The sequence below is a fragment of the Xyrauchen texanus genome, chromosome 1 (assembly GCF_025860055.1).
Source record: "Xyrauchen texanus isolate HMW12.3.18 chromosome 1, RBS_HiC_50CHRs, whole genome shotgun sequence".
NCBI classification, from domain to species: Eukaryota; Metazoa; Chordata; class Actinopteri; order Cypriniformes; family Catostomidae; genus Xyrauchen; species Xyrauchen texanus.
In genome coordinates, this window is record NC_068276.1 from 36,337,165 (window position 1) to 36,352,423 (window position 15,259).

The 15,259-nt window shown below is 36.7% G+C and overlaps 1 protein-coding gene across 4 annotated transcripts in view; it reads left to right on the forward strand.

Moving 5' to 3' along the window:
• The window catches only part of LOC127622029 (diacylglycerol kinase zeta-like), an 87,383-nt gene that overhangs the window by 47,410 nt on the left and 24,714 nt on the right, over window positions 1–15,259 (forward strand). Inside the window, exons 24-29 of one of the 4 annotated variants that reach the window (XM_052095937.1) lie at window positions 51–154; window positions 5,030–5,109; window positions 6,776–6,845; window positions 9,216–9,256; window positions 9,359–9,555; window positions 13,092–13,208. In XM_052095937.1, coding sequence (XP_051951897.1) covers window positions 51–154; window positions 5,030–5,109; window positions 6,776–6,845; window positions 9,216–9,256; window positions 9,359–9,555; window positions 13,092–13,208 — 609 coding nt within the window. Of the gene's footprint in view, window positions 1–50; window positions 155–5,029; window positions 5,125–6,775; window positions 6,846–9,215; window positions 9,257–9,358; window positions 9,556–13,091; window positions 13,209–15,259 lie in introns of all 4 variants that reach the window. The other 3 variants (XM_052096016.1, XM_052096097.1, XM_052096183.1) reach the window with 3 other exon arrangements.

A 15,259-nucleotide genomic window follows, 5' to 3' on the forward strand; every position in this document is an offset into this window, starting at 1 on the left:
TGTTTGATTATTTATGTGTTTTTCTGATTGGATTTTTTTTTCCTGTCCAGCAGTCAGCAACCATTTCCAGAAAGGTTACGGATCAGAGTGAGTCGCATCAGCATGCACGATTATGAAGCTCTGCACTATGACAAGGAGAAACTCAAAGAAGCTTGTGAGTATCAAATGCACACACATATAACGTTACACTCAAACATTTTCAGTCCAGAAAATACAGTGGTAATTCTTAGTGTGCTGTGGCAGCTCAATGCTATGAGTGTGTAAATGTAAGTTTTTAGCACTAGGTGTCATCACAACACTGCAATGAGTGATTAAAGTCTCTTGTGCAGACATTTAGTGGATCTCTGAGAAACATTTCAGACATGTATCAGAAATAGATTTAGCTTTGGGTTTTGACACAGAATCTTTTCACAGAATCTATGTAACATGGGATCACGTGTGTGTGTGTGTGGTATTCTGCTAGTGTGAGAGTTAAAAACATACCTGCAGGTAGGTGTGTGTGTGTGTGTGTGTGTGTGTGTGTGTGTGTGTGTGTGTGTGTGTGTGTGTGTGTGTGTGTGTGTGTGTAAAATGGACAGATAAAGGAAAGACATGGAGAGATAAGCTTTTTTACTGTTCATGCAGTTTTTCTGTACTCTTCTCTGTGATCCAAAAATATAACACTCATTCCTGGATCCCTTCTGCATGCTGCTGTCAACCCCTCTTCACTCTTCTGAAGAGTTTTGACAATACCATCAACTGCACAGAGACGGAGAGCAAACCTGAATAGAATTTGGGAATGACTGTTCAGATGTTGCTAAGCAACCCAACATTCCTCAATGGAAGAGACCTCTCCCATCTCTCTGTTCTCTTTCTCTGCTAGTTTCTTCCTGCTTCCCCTGTTGCTTTCTCTCTCACTTCCTCCCCAATTTGCCAGAGAAGCTTTCCATCCTCTTGAGAAAGCTAATTTAATTCAGAAATATTGCCGTGCCTTTCTGAATCCTGTGAGAATCTGCTGGATCTGTGTCCCTATACACAGTATGACTTCCACTCCTTTAGCAGTGAAACATACTGTATCTTCATCATGTCAGGCCTGGTTGGGTTTGTCACTGAAATGAATCGATGCATAGCTGTTACAGTTGTGATTAGGGCTTCCAAACGTCCCATATTTAAGGCAACAAACTTGCATTCCATATGAAATCAATATGGATTTGTCACGTTTTTTTAGCATCTAACACTCAAACTGCTAAGAATAACTCACAAACTGAGAGAAATGGACCTGAAAAACACCTTTCTCATGAGTTGTGTGATATATTGGCTGTTGCTACATTACGTGGATACCACACTTGGCCGGGGGGAAACATCAATAACAGTCAGTGCCATTTTCTGGTAAGTTTTCTGTCAAAAGCAGGAGAATGTTGTCAAACATATTGTATTCGAGTGCATGATAGTTGTGATCACAAGTGGATTCACAATTCCAAATCAACAGTAAACGTAGGGCTGGGTATCCAGTTCGATACATTTTAGGCACCGACCGAATTGCCTTTAAACAATCGAGTATCTAAAAATGTCTTGTCGTTCGGTACCAAATTTCAAAACCTAAGGGGTTAATCTTGTCAACGTCAGTTATAAGCATGTAGCATGCTAGATGTGCCCAAATCTAAAAGTGCTGGTGATTGGCTGTGTTTAGGCATCAAGGAAAAACACTTGTATCAGAAAATGGTTTGAGTTCCAGGACTGAGAAAGAATGTTATCAGTAACATTGCTAACACTGTTCTAGATTACAGAGAAATACTAAACCGTAATAATGTAATAATTTTTACAAGAGCACGCACAAAGCGAGCCGCAGCGACACTGGGAAAAGTGGTAATGATCATTTTGTTAATTTATAGAGAGAAATGCACATTCGGGTTGAGCAAACAGACGATATTTGGCTTGTTTTCCCATTTATCTATTAAATTATAATAATTATTATTATTATTATTATTATTATTATTATTATTATTAGACTATTATTATTATCAAATGAATATTAAAAATATTTTTCCCGTAGACACAAAGACACATGTTTATTATATTATTAAGTACAGATGACAGGAAAGCCGTATATGCGCATATATGACGCGCTGATATGGAGACGTGCAGTCTCGTGGAACATGCGCATCTAAGGATCTCACAATTTGTTTCTGCCTTCCGATTTGTATTTTTTATGAGTGCTGCAAATGACCTCAGACATCTCAGTTCAGGAGGTGCTTTGAGTTCAATTCACTTTATTTCCACAGAGCAGTTTATTATGAACGCAACTCTGCAGCCTTAAAAATAATACAAAATGTATAAAATAATACAAAAACAGGATTTATATTTCAGTGATTACTATCATCATTATATTTATTATTTTTACATTTATAATTGTTTTTATGTCTTCATTTGTGTAAGTAATTTTCCACCTGCATGTTTAGACGGATACTGGCCTATATAATAATTTATATATATAAATTATTTTATCACTTTATTATTTATTTGTTTGCTTTTTGGTTTCGTTTGGAGTGCAGTTTGAATTTAGTAATGTATTTGATTTAATTTTTCGTTTTTTAAGTAAATTATTGAGTTTTCAATGCAAAATCAATAAAGCAAGAACATTCACTAATCCCTCATCCCGAGGTTTCCGATGTAATTGGATATATATATCGTGAAGGAGGGAACTAAATGAATTTATTCACACACATGATATATTTTCCTGGATAACGAAATACCCGGCAGGTAGAGAATGCACGGATGAAGCTTCTTTACCAGAGAGATGTTCACAACACTTGTAAAGCCATCTTTCAAAAAGTTGAACATCACATTTTAAATGCACTTATTTTTTTCCAGTTTCATTTGAACTTTTGTTCAAATAAATACAAAATAAAGTTCAAAGTTTGAAATCAAGGTGTCTTGCTTTATTGTGTAGTCTAACCATGTTTACCGAAAATTATCCCATAGTACCACCTCGCGTCCAACCAGCGCTAATACCGGTGTATACCGAGATCACAGTAGTCATTTACTTTCTACTAGGGGTGCATGGTTTACCTGTACTGATGAAGCATCGCGACACCAAAAAAATGTAAATGGTACGATATCATCTTGTTGCTAATTTTTGTACCATATTGCAGAATGCTGTCATTAGCTAAATTATATGAGGCGTGACAAATTTGAAATTAAATCAATGACAATTTGAATATAATATAATCTGGATATGGCAAAGTGTGATAATAAAACAGAAGAAGGATGTAATTTAATTAAACATTATTCAGTCACATGTGCTGCACGCTACAGAATGAACAAAATCTCTGTCATATGATTCCCACACAAACATACACATACACACACCACCCACTGCTGCTGCTTAATTTTCATGCAGTGTGTTTAGAATATAAATGGCTGTTAACATTTAAATGAACTCCTCCGGTGCAGCTCGGAGATTTCAGCCCAAGAGTTGCGACGGGAATATTCCTGCATTAATGGGAAACTTTATATAAATAACCCGTCAAAAAAAGGAAGAACTCAAATGTCTGTCAAAATAAAAGTCCCACTAACATGAAAGCTCTATTCAAATGGATATTGAAATTTATCGATAGAAAACTTTAACTTCTGTATAAAAATTTTATATTCAAAAAGTAGCAATAATGCTCATAATAACAATTATTTAATATTGAATAGTTGAATTATTATTATTATTAATAGTAGTATTATCTGTAAGCAATATACCAAAGCAAGCAGCCTTGTGCCACAGGTAATCAGATTAGTTTTTTCATTAGTGTATTCATTAATAATGTGAAGCTCTGTTTTGAAGCATTTTATTTGACCAAAAATAAAATAGAAATTTTTGGTAAAAATATACATATATTTTTTGTTTTATTTGTTTGATTAAAACTGTATGTATCAATTTGATTAAACACAATTTGATCATAACATTTAATTAACATATTTAACATAGAATCCAGAAAATTACCTCAGAAAACACATAATTTGTATCTGTAAGACTTTATGCAGTTCTTTTAATCAAGTCATTTTCTGTGTAAAGTCTTAAAAAATCTGAGGCTTTTTATTTGTTGATTAATGGTTCGATTTAGTATCGATACCGAGGTACCAGGGCTGGTATCTTACCGAAGCCAAAATATTGGTATCTGAGCAACCCTACTTTTTACAAACTGATGACCCCAATTTTTCTGATTTACAAGAACAAGTTTTTGCATCCATCCATCCATGCTGGTTTTCAATAATTTGCCTTTGTAAACAAGCTCTAAGTAGACCTCTTTAACCATTGTGCAGCGTGTTGCGCAGGAGCCCTGCTGGAAAAAAAGTCCCTTATTTAGAGCTGGAGAGTCCTGTATCTGGCTGTGGTAGAAACCTGGCAATCCTAGTTGGGATCACATTAAGGGATTCATCCATGCTTTCACCATTTGCATCTGAAGTGACTTGGACACTAGGATGTGTATATACATGAAAGGATACATTCACCCTCAGCAACCACTGCACAAACATCATATTCTCCTCCTCTTAATGACAGCAGAGTCAACAGCAGGCTTATAGCCTTGAGTCTACAAAATGCCTGCAGAGATATTGAGTCTTGTAGAGACTAAATTGCCACATCCTCCCCATCACATCCTATTACTGTTTGACCTTGTTTCATGGGAAATCTGAGGATTCATTTGAATGAGCTTGATTTGGTCTCAGCATGCACTTGTTGGACATGGCAGACACAACTGTCATAAATCATATTCATCAACCGGTGAATAGAAATATTCATTAAACAGAGATTAATTTGGCAAAGTTGCCAAAGTTTGTTTGTTTGTTTTCGTTCTTTCTTTCTGCACCATACCTCTCTTCCTCTCTCTTATATTATTACTCCTTCTCCCACTGCTGATCAGTATTTCCAGAGAGAAACAATTTGGGCCAAGTTTTTCACCAAAAACAGCAGCCTGTTACTGTGAGTGATTGAATGATTCTGTTTATTCTTTCCATCTTTCTTTTTAACTTCATTTTTTTCTCTCTCTCATCCTTAACTCAGCGATCCCAATGGGTCTCATCGTTGTCCCTGGAGACAGTGATCTGGAAACCTGCCGCACTCACATTGAGAGACTACAGGAGGTAAAAAATGAGGGGGTGGGTATAACAGATGGAGTGGGTTATGAAATAAAAAATTTGAAATTAGGAGGATAGGAAAAGAGAAATGAGGAGTGAAGTGTTGGTGTTTGATTAAGTGAGAATCTAATGACAGAGAAGTTTTATTCAGTGCAACAGATAGTATGAACTATAGACCTTTCATGTCATCTCATGCTGTCTTTTGTCTTTTCTTTAGGGAACAGTGGTTAGATAAAGAATTTCACTTTCATCTATGAAACTAAATGGTTCCCCAACCAATCTGAGCCTTTATCTAGAGAAATATGCAAATGATGGCTTGTTGTATTTGGCATATGGAAGGCAAGAGCAGGAGAATATATCTTAAAATCTCTCACATACAGACACACACAGGCACACACACTGCCTGTCTTCAGCAGTCTTTAATGAAATACCCTATGTGGTAAAGTTGTGTGAAAACTGGTGTGATTAGAGTCTCTGTGAAAGTTGGTATTCTTTATTCTCAAACTCAAATTCACATGCTCATGTTCATTCAATCAGTCAGCAGATGATGGTTATGTGCTATAGCATCTGTTATATTGTTGACTAAAGAGGGGTGTGAGGTTTGAGGTGTGTGTGTGTGTGTGTGTGTGTGTGTGTACAGTATGTGATCTGATCTAATGTGTAGAGTGTCTGATCTATGGGGTTTGTGTGTGTATCTAATGGAATGGGGTCTCCCGCAGGACTTTGTTTCATGTCACCCATCTCTACAGCGACTGGTGCTCCAGGTGGGTAATACACTCCAGAGAGGTGAGACAGGCACACCTGGAGCACTTTCAGGAACAAGACTGGAAATACAGCTTGGTCACATGTACTAAGAATCTGATGAAAATTCCTTTGATGCAAACCTTAGTTAATACTAGCACAGCACATTTCTGTACTCTAAAAGTAGGCTCTGAGTCAGAAATGTTTTCTATGAGTGTGCGTAAATCCCCAGAGAGATAAATTACACAAAAGAGTTTGTTTTCAGATAGAGCTTAACAATATCCCTAAACCAAAGTATTCCAGAACCCATCCTAAAACTCTTCCACATCCTCCTGAGTGAGATTAGAGCACTCTAGCACCTCCTAAACACTGGTCTGTTTGTAGACGTAAATAGGACCCTCATTAGTACGGCATTCCCTCATGACAGATGTTATAGCAGAAACTTCAAATAGGCACAAATTACAGTAAGCTCAGTAAGCTAAATCCACCAGCTCAGCCAACTGTTCCCGAAATATTTCCCCTGGGTCCTAAGTGCTCCCATGTGCTTTGTGTGAATGGATGCTGTTGATCACGTTTTAGCCTCTGTTGGGAATGGCAGCTTTATAGTTATGGTGCATGCAGGTGTTGTATTCATTTTGTGCTTGTGGATTCTGTGAGGAAAGTCTTTGTAGTGTGTATGTTGTGTTTAGATATAAGGTTCTGACTCAGTTGCATGAATTTCATGGCAAGTTATATGCAGTTGATGTTCAAATGGCACTTTGAAGCTTTATGGAAAGAGATGTAACAGGAAATTATGAAAAATCGGTTTGTGTGTGCTGAAAATGGTGAAGTTCTGCAATGTACAGATGCTGTTTGTCTGCTCTGAGTTACATGAGATGCCGTTAATCATGACTTCTTTCCTCGTTTCTATCACTTCCCCTTTCATTCTCAGGAAGGTGATGGGACCAAACCTAAGGCTTTGTCATCACAGAGGCTGTCAGCAAAATGGTGCTTTCTCGACTGTGAGTTTTCTTTTATTGCAATGTGTATGTTAGAATTCAGAAGTGCAGGGCTGGAATGGACCGAGGTCTCACTTCTTTTTCTGTGACCAACACAGTGGCCTGCTACAGCACAGAACAGTTCATGCCATTATGCTCCTTTAGGATGTGGACTGGAATTGTGCTTATCAGTGCACAAAGCGTTATATTTTCCCATGTGAATAAAACTGCAGAGTAAAGGTCAGAAATTCAAAACATGAGTCAGGCCTACAAAATACTTTTAAGTGCCACAGTCAGCTACAGTACAGTTGAGAAAGAGCACAAAAGAAATAGTCATGAGTCTTCATATTAAAGAAACAGAATATACTCTGACATTTCAGCTATAATAAGGATTATCATTAGAATGATATTTGTCAGCAGGAGAATTTGAGCTGCAGAGAAAGAGGTAGGAGCTTATTTCTGCATATTAACGGCATGTCTGTCATGATGAACACTCTGTGTGCTTGTGCTCCACCAGGTCACACCTGCAGATCAGCATCAGCTAAAAACATTTATGAAAGAGCTCATTGCTCATACATCCAAGCACACAATCGCACGTGTGCCTACAAATACACGCACACACACACACCTCTATGCCTTAATTTGCAATTAAGGCCATTGAGCCCGCAGGATTTATCAACTCTTTGGAAACAATTAATGTCTGTTTTTTTGTTTTGTTTAGTTTTTTCCATTAAATGCCATGGCAGAATTAAAAATTGTAAAAAAAAAATTCTCAAATAAAGTTGTAATCAGTACATATTGCTGATTATGTTCTCTGACACCTAGCATTGTAGATGTGTTTTCAGTGACCGATTGAGATTGTAGAAATACACTTTTCGCAGTCAGCCTCTATGGAGCGAAGCAGTTTATATCTAGATAGATGAATCAAGTTGTACAACACAAAGTTAAAGGAATATAATGATATTTATAGGGTAATATTCATATTACACACATTCGATGCACTGTGTGAATTAATAAATGGTGAAATTGCCCTAAGATAATGTCTGCATCGATTTTCTTGTGAAGGTCAAAGCGATGTATGATGCTTGTTTTGAAATGTGCGTTAAAGCCCTTTTGCAAATCTTGTAAAGTGAAAGGGCCTTTAGGCGTCTTTTGACAGCATCTCAAGACTCTGGACATTAGTCATCATTACACATTAATCCTCCATGACAGCAACCTAAACTGCTACACATCAAACTGACACTATCTCAGTACTTCCATCTTTCCACCATTTTTATCATCCCTCCATTCCAGTCCCTCCTTCCACTCCTCCCACTGGCCCAGTGCAGAACTCATCTGCTCATTCTAAGACTAAAGAGCTTCTGAGGGCTTCATTACCAGATCTGAGTGCGGCAACATGAGACAGAACTTTTTGGAGTGATTGTGACAGCACTTCTGATCTCTGCTCAGTTTAATGAAGTTGCTGTCGAAATTATTTCAAGTCCAGGTTTGATTGTCAGTGCTTCCAAGCAACACTTAGGGGCAGTATATATACAGCCAATACATGGGGGAATCATGTCCACACTGTATGTGCAGTAACTGTTATTTACTGGGATGAAGACAAGCTGTTGGAAGTGTGTGCATTGTATACACTCCACCACAGTTCATTATCCCTCTGTGGGATTCATTTGCTTTTGTGAGATGGGATATCTGTGGCAGTTTCTTTTCCTGTTCATTAAGAAAGGCATGAGGGGAGTGTTCTGTATGTGAATGTCACACACAAACACAAATCCTTTGAAACCATTTGTCCAAATAACTGGATTGACCCTTTTTGGCAAAAAGTGTGCATGTCCATGAATGTCATGGGTTCACCCAAAAATCTAAATTATGTCAGTTACTTACCTGCATGTTGATCCAAACATGTATGAATTCCGTTCCCCCTTCGAACACAAATGAAGAATGTTTGAATATTTGCCTCAGTCACCATTCACATCAATTGCATATTTTTTCATACAATGAAAGTGAATGATACTTCACAAACATTCTAACCCTTCCAACTTCATTAAGAGGCTAACATTCTGCCTTACATCTCATGCCTTCTGCCTTACATCCCATGTGTTCCATAGAAGAAAGAAAGTCAGACAGGTTTGGAACATGAGGGTAATAAAAGATGACAGAATTTTCATTTTTGAGCAAGCTATCCCTTGAAGCATGTGATAAGTGCTTTCTTGTTGAACAGATGCATTGCATTTGCATATCAGTTAATCACAATGATAAGCTGTTAAAACATTATTGTGGTGTAAATAAACACTTCATAAAAAGATCAAGAGAGCTTTTCTCTCCTGTGGTCCAATTTGAACTTACTCTTGGAGTTGTTGGACCTGCTCAGTGGTCTGATTTTGTCTATATTTACAGCTACAACAGCAGATCGATTCTACAGGATTGATCGAGCTCAAGTGAGTCCTTCATACCAGTCTTTCTATTCAATATCTATAATTTTAACAACTTTTGAGTGTCAATTCACATTTATATGAGGTCTGTGTGTATTGTCTTCTCAGGAGCATCTTAACTACGTGACCGAGATTTCTCAGGATGAATTGTTCGTTTTGGACCCAGAGCTGGTTGTCACAGAGACAGTCAGCACATCACCAGGCATGCCAGATCTGGTGGACTCCTCAGGAGACATACCGTCTGTTCCACGCAAATTTGACTTTCCCTCATCCTCCTCTTCTCCATCAAACTCGCCTGGACCAAGGTGAGACACAATAAACACACACACATGCACAAACATCTGTAGCTGTACATATGCATCTAGTGCCATCCTTTCAGCTAATCTTTGTCTTCTCAGTATATTTATGCTTTTGATAAATTAGATCTATAAATTCTACAAACACTTAAAACCAGGAGACATGTTCGTAACTAGCAGCAGCTCATAACTCAGATTGCTCTTAATGAGACCGCAGCGTCTGCTTTGGAATCTGCCATCAGGGAGCTATAGTGCACTGAGCCGTCTGGTGGCACTGTGGTTCTCACAGTTGAGCTGCTTTATACAAACACTAGATTAACAACATTAATTCCACTACACTGAGAACTGTAAGATTAACATTCACCTAGGGCATTTATAGTTGTAGCTTCTGAAATACTTTTTAGATGAGCTTGCACAAATCTGTGGGCTAGTTCATATGTGAATGTATTTGCATGTTTAGGGATGAAAATGTGAAATTGGGTGGGTGTGGATGTACTGTATGTGTGTGTTTCAGAGTGAATAAAACAGAGCATTTCCTGCAGTGCAGAGCTTGATCTGCTACAACCTTTTCTTATCTCTCTCTGTGTGTGTGTGTGTGTGTGTGTGTGTGTGTGTGTGTGTGTGTGTGTGTGTGTGTGTGTGTGTGTGTGTGTGTGTGTGTGTGTGTGTGTGTGAGACCTAGAAACGGAAACTGAACACAGACAGTAATCTAAATTTCTGTTTTTCTTTCTTTGTAGTTAAATTTCTTTAGCTGTAGCTTCATCATGTAATATTTTTTATAAGTTCATGTGTAGTAAAGAAAATGTTTGTTAATATTTTATATTAATTTTTACAATTTGTTGTAAGAGGGATGCTACAGTAGCTGTTGAAACTCACAACAATCAATATGTGTTTCTCTCAACAGCTCCTACACCAAAGGGTTTAAATGCAATGTATATGTTTTGCAACAGAGCATTTGGACTCTGGGCAGAAGGAAGTGGTGTAATGGATCTGGTTGAAACAAACACAGTCAAGTGCAATGCATTGGGCATAAATCTCCTCTGATTATGTCATGATTGTATAACCCATTTGATAGGAGCTTTTATTTCTGGCTCCCAATGGAAAACATTGAGCGAACACTCAATGCACTTTCAGTCCTTTGTGTGTCCTGATGATGATGCTGCTGCTGCTGCTGCTGTCATGTGTTCTGTAGTTGTGTGGTAATGATCAGCCTTTTGTCCTTATGTGCTGTGTCTGTTTGAGAAAGAGCACCATGCCCTGATATGTTCTATATCTTTCTTTATTTAAACATCAGAATGACTAAAAATAAATCTATAGAACTCAACAAAGCCCGTCCACTTTTTCAGCCATCTTGGTTCTGGAAGTATAGTCATTTCCCAATTCATTTTTTCCATAGAACTCTTTTATGAAGGACTTTATGAAATCACTATGTCATAAACCAAACCAGCCATCTCAGAGGTGAATCGGAACATTACAAACTTTGATTTGAAATCAGACAAAAAGACGAAGGTTACAAGAAGGTTGTGTACTTACAATACAATAGAGAATTAACTACAATCCCATGAAGCAATGCGAATGACATTTTTAAAAACTATAATAAAAAGTATATAAACTATACATTTAAGATTATTGCAAACTATTGAGATATATACAAATATATAAGTAATCTGAGAGTGTTGGGAGATTGACTCGATTGCATCATTAGGTCATTAGCTCACTGTAGGTCTGTCTTTAGATGTGTACAGTACAGATTATTGTTAAAAATCAATTCCTCTATGGAGAAAATTAATATGATTTTTACTTCTGGGACCTAACTGTTTTACTGTATTATTATCATTTAATCAGCATTAGATACTTTGATGTACTACAGTTCCCTCACATTTTTTTAAGGTTCACTCTCAGACACTTGGGTATTTGACATCAAAGCTGAATGTTTCTTAAATCAGTCTTGTTTTCTGTAATAATTGTATATAATTTATTGAACTCTGTTGTGTCATAAACAGCACAAGCATACAGTATAAACTGTCTTCCTGCTCTTTTTCTGTTATGATTTGTTTTGGGGTATGGGTCTGGCTTTTTTTTCGCAAAATGTTGTAAACACAGCAGCATAAACAATTTCAGATGTCATTATGGCCATCTGCTGGGCTTTTTGCTGCAAGAGGCTTAGACATTTTCTTATTTGTCAATACTTAAATCTGGTGTCTGCAGTCTTAATGGCATGTCTGTTATGTCTAAAACAGAAAGCGTCTTTCAAAACTTCAAACTTTGGCTAACCTTCACTTCTTTACTCATTTCTCATAATTTTGTCTTATATATTTGGCATGTTCTTCTATTCATTTGTATATTTTGTTTCATATTTTTCATTTTTATATATATATATTCTTCAGCTCTTTTTGTTTTGGGTGCATTTTTTGCAACTTTTCTATCCTTGGTTTGTTTTCAGTCACACACGTATTGCTGCTGATGCATTTCACAGGGATCATTATCCATTAACTCCCTTATGGAAGAAGTAATAATATCTACCCAAGCCAACACTGAACATGCTTTTGTTCAATTCAAAATCAAACAGAATCACTAAATGACATTAAATTAATAAGTGGATGTATTTGGCCTTTTTTGTTTTCTATGTGTGGAGTTTGCCAGGGTGAACTGTAGGTGAATAAAGTGACAGACAGCATTGTCTTTTTGAGTGTCAAGAAATATTGGGTCTCTCTCTCTCTCTCTCTCTCGTTCGCTCGCTCGCTTTCATTGTCTCTTGTCTCTGTAATGTTTTTCCACCAGTTATGCTTTTCTATCAAATGAGATCAGACTGCTACAGGGGGATACATTCAGTGGAGATGAAAGGATAGTCTAGCTTTGTTTCTTTCTCTTTCTCTCACATTATTTTTATTTTTATTTTATTTTTTTCAATCAGAAATAACATCTAAAGCTATTGGATTTTTTTTTTTTGTCAACCAAACTGTAATGTGTAGTGTAATGTCTCAGCCCGGAAATATATTCAAACCAAATGCAGACGTGAATTCATGACCAACGGATTGGAAGTATTGTATGTGTTCCTTATATGCATACAGTACTAGCTGCATTGTTGTAGTGATAACAAATCTCAGTGCTTAAGGGAGCTGTGCCATTAAACTGGATGTGTTATTATTCTGGTAGACTTCATGTTGCTTACTCTGTAGTAAGTTTCTCTTTAAAACCTGACAGAGAAAAATGACCTTATAAGTCAGTTTACACCAATAACTGCCATAGCACAGCCATTGTGACAATACTGAGAATGTAATCTGTACTTTGAAATGCTGCCTTACACATTTTAGAATGTAGCAACATATGAAATTGAGATCACGAATCACAGCAGTAATTTTCATTTAATATTTTAGGCTTTTGATAGTTGCTGAAATAATGACTGGCCTTTGATAAAGGAGCTCAGTCACATTTTAGCGATATAGTCAAATATTCAACTTGATAATATCTCTCTCTCTCTCTCTCTCTCTCTCTCTCTCTCTCTCTCTCTCTCTCTCTCTCTGCCTCGTTCCTTGTTTCTTTAGGGTTGCAAAGCTCCAAAGGAAGCGTGTTTCCAGTGACAGTTCTGTGGCTGAAGCTCTTACACACAGTGCAGTGTCACACAGTGACTCACTCAGATCAGCCAAACCAGCTCTCAGCAGGTAAGAGGAACAGACAGAACATTTATGCTCTTCCAGAACACGTATAGTATCTGAAACTAGAACCAACACGAATAAAGCCTGCTGACAATTTTTTATTAAATTGTTCTTTCTCTTTATGATTACATTTAAATGACCCAAAGCAGAGGAATGAGAGTTCTATGAGAAATGCTGATCTGTGAATCTTGAGTGGTTCTGTGAGAGCGTTCTCTTTAGCTAATCTTTATTACAGACAAAAAACTCCTCTCCCTTCTTCTTTTTTTTCTTGATTAATGGCCATGAACTGGGTTTGATGGCCAGTATGACAGTATACCTTGCAATGGTAGAAACATGGAGCAATGCAAAAATGCAGAGTTATGTGTCTCAAATAAGTTGAAATGAGGAAGGGCGTTTATTAATGGGTGTTAATTCTTATTTTTTTTCTTGTTTTATCGTAAAAATATCTAAAAAAATTATAAAATAAAATAAAAAATATTTACTTGACAAGCAAAATTGCACAAGATATTTTATATTTTTTACATAGAAATCAAATTAATTTTAGTGAGGTTTATGCTTAACACATGAAAAATCTATTTGCCAGTGGGGTAAGAAAAGTAAACTTATTTAAAAGTGAGAAGAAATATATTTTTCTTTCACCACTGGCAGTTTTTTTTTTTCTTGTTTTAAGCATGAAGTTTACAGATGTCTCTGAAAACAAGAACTAACAAGGCCATTCCGCTTGTCAAGTAAACATATCTTGTTTTAAGGATATTTAAATATTTATACTGGAAAACAAGACAAAAAGACTAATTAAGAAAATGATGTTTTTGCGGTGTATTGAATTAATCTGATGTGCGGTCACAGATGTGTGTATAGACTATTTTACAACAGTTTTGAAAGTGGATCAGAATAAGTTTTACTGTTTTGAGTTTTTTCTTTTTAACTCATGTACTACATAATATAAAGCTGTTTGTCCACTAGTGTCAGACTCATTGTTTATTTGTAATGAATAATCATACCTTTTGGTTTACGTCCATCAAGTTTCAAATAAAAAGAGAAAATGAAGATGAAGTACCTTTCATTCATGAAGTATTTAATTAATATATTTAACATATATATTTTAAAATGCTTGGGCCTGTTTTTGTATTCAACTTTGGCTGTGGCCAGCTGGCATTTTTTAAGGCATACATTTTCCTTGCACCCCAACCGTGTGTGTGTGTGTGTGTGTGTGTGTGTGTGTGCACGCCCAAAAGGTTTTAAAGAATCCCACGCTGCATTTAAAAGTCTCTCATTTCCCATGAGCAATTCATGAGAGTTGAATGAAAGGTAAAACTGTTTTCAGTCACATAGAGTAAATGCAACCAGGCTTATATTTGAAGAAAATAATGAATTACATTTATTATATTTTGTTGTAATAAGTCTAGTTATTAATTATTGATTATATTAGCTGAAAGTATGTTGTGGTTGTGTTAAAAATATTATTTGTAAGACATATGTAAATTTTTGCGCTCATTTTTACGCTAATTTATTTTCACACTTTGATCAGGAAGTGCAAAATAAATGTTTGTGCTGAAACAGCATACACAACCCCTGAATCCACTGACCCTCATGTTATCTGGCAGGAATTAAATACATTAGCCTGTTTTGGACTACTTGCACTAATCCTCGTGACATACTGTACATTATACAGATTTACAATGTGCCTTAGTTGCCTAGTTAATGAAATGCCACTTAAAATGATTGTGCAGGAGAACATTTTAAGTTCCGGACATTTTTAGAGACAGGGGAAGAAATATTCGGAACATTACAGTGTACAGCTTCTTCAAAATTCTGAGAACACAATGGCTGGTATACACTTCAAGCACATTTTACCGTTTGCCCTCACACGGAGGTCCGTAGCTGACATTAAACCACAGTTCAGCTTAAAGGGTTATTTCACCCAAAAAAGAAGGATTTCGATATAAGAGAAGAGAAGATTGAGTTTTTTGCTCAGCCCTATTTGTTTGAACCTGAGTACATCAACCAGGAACTCTGGGAGATGGAGGAGGCTGCAGCAGCGGCACAAACAAAATAAT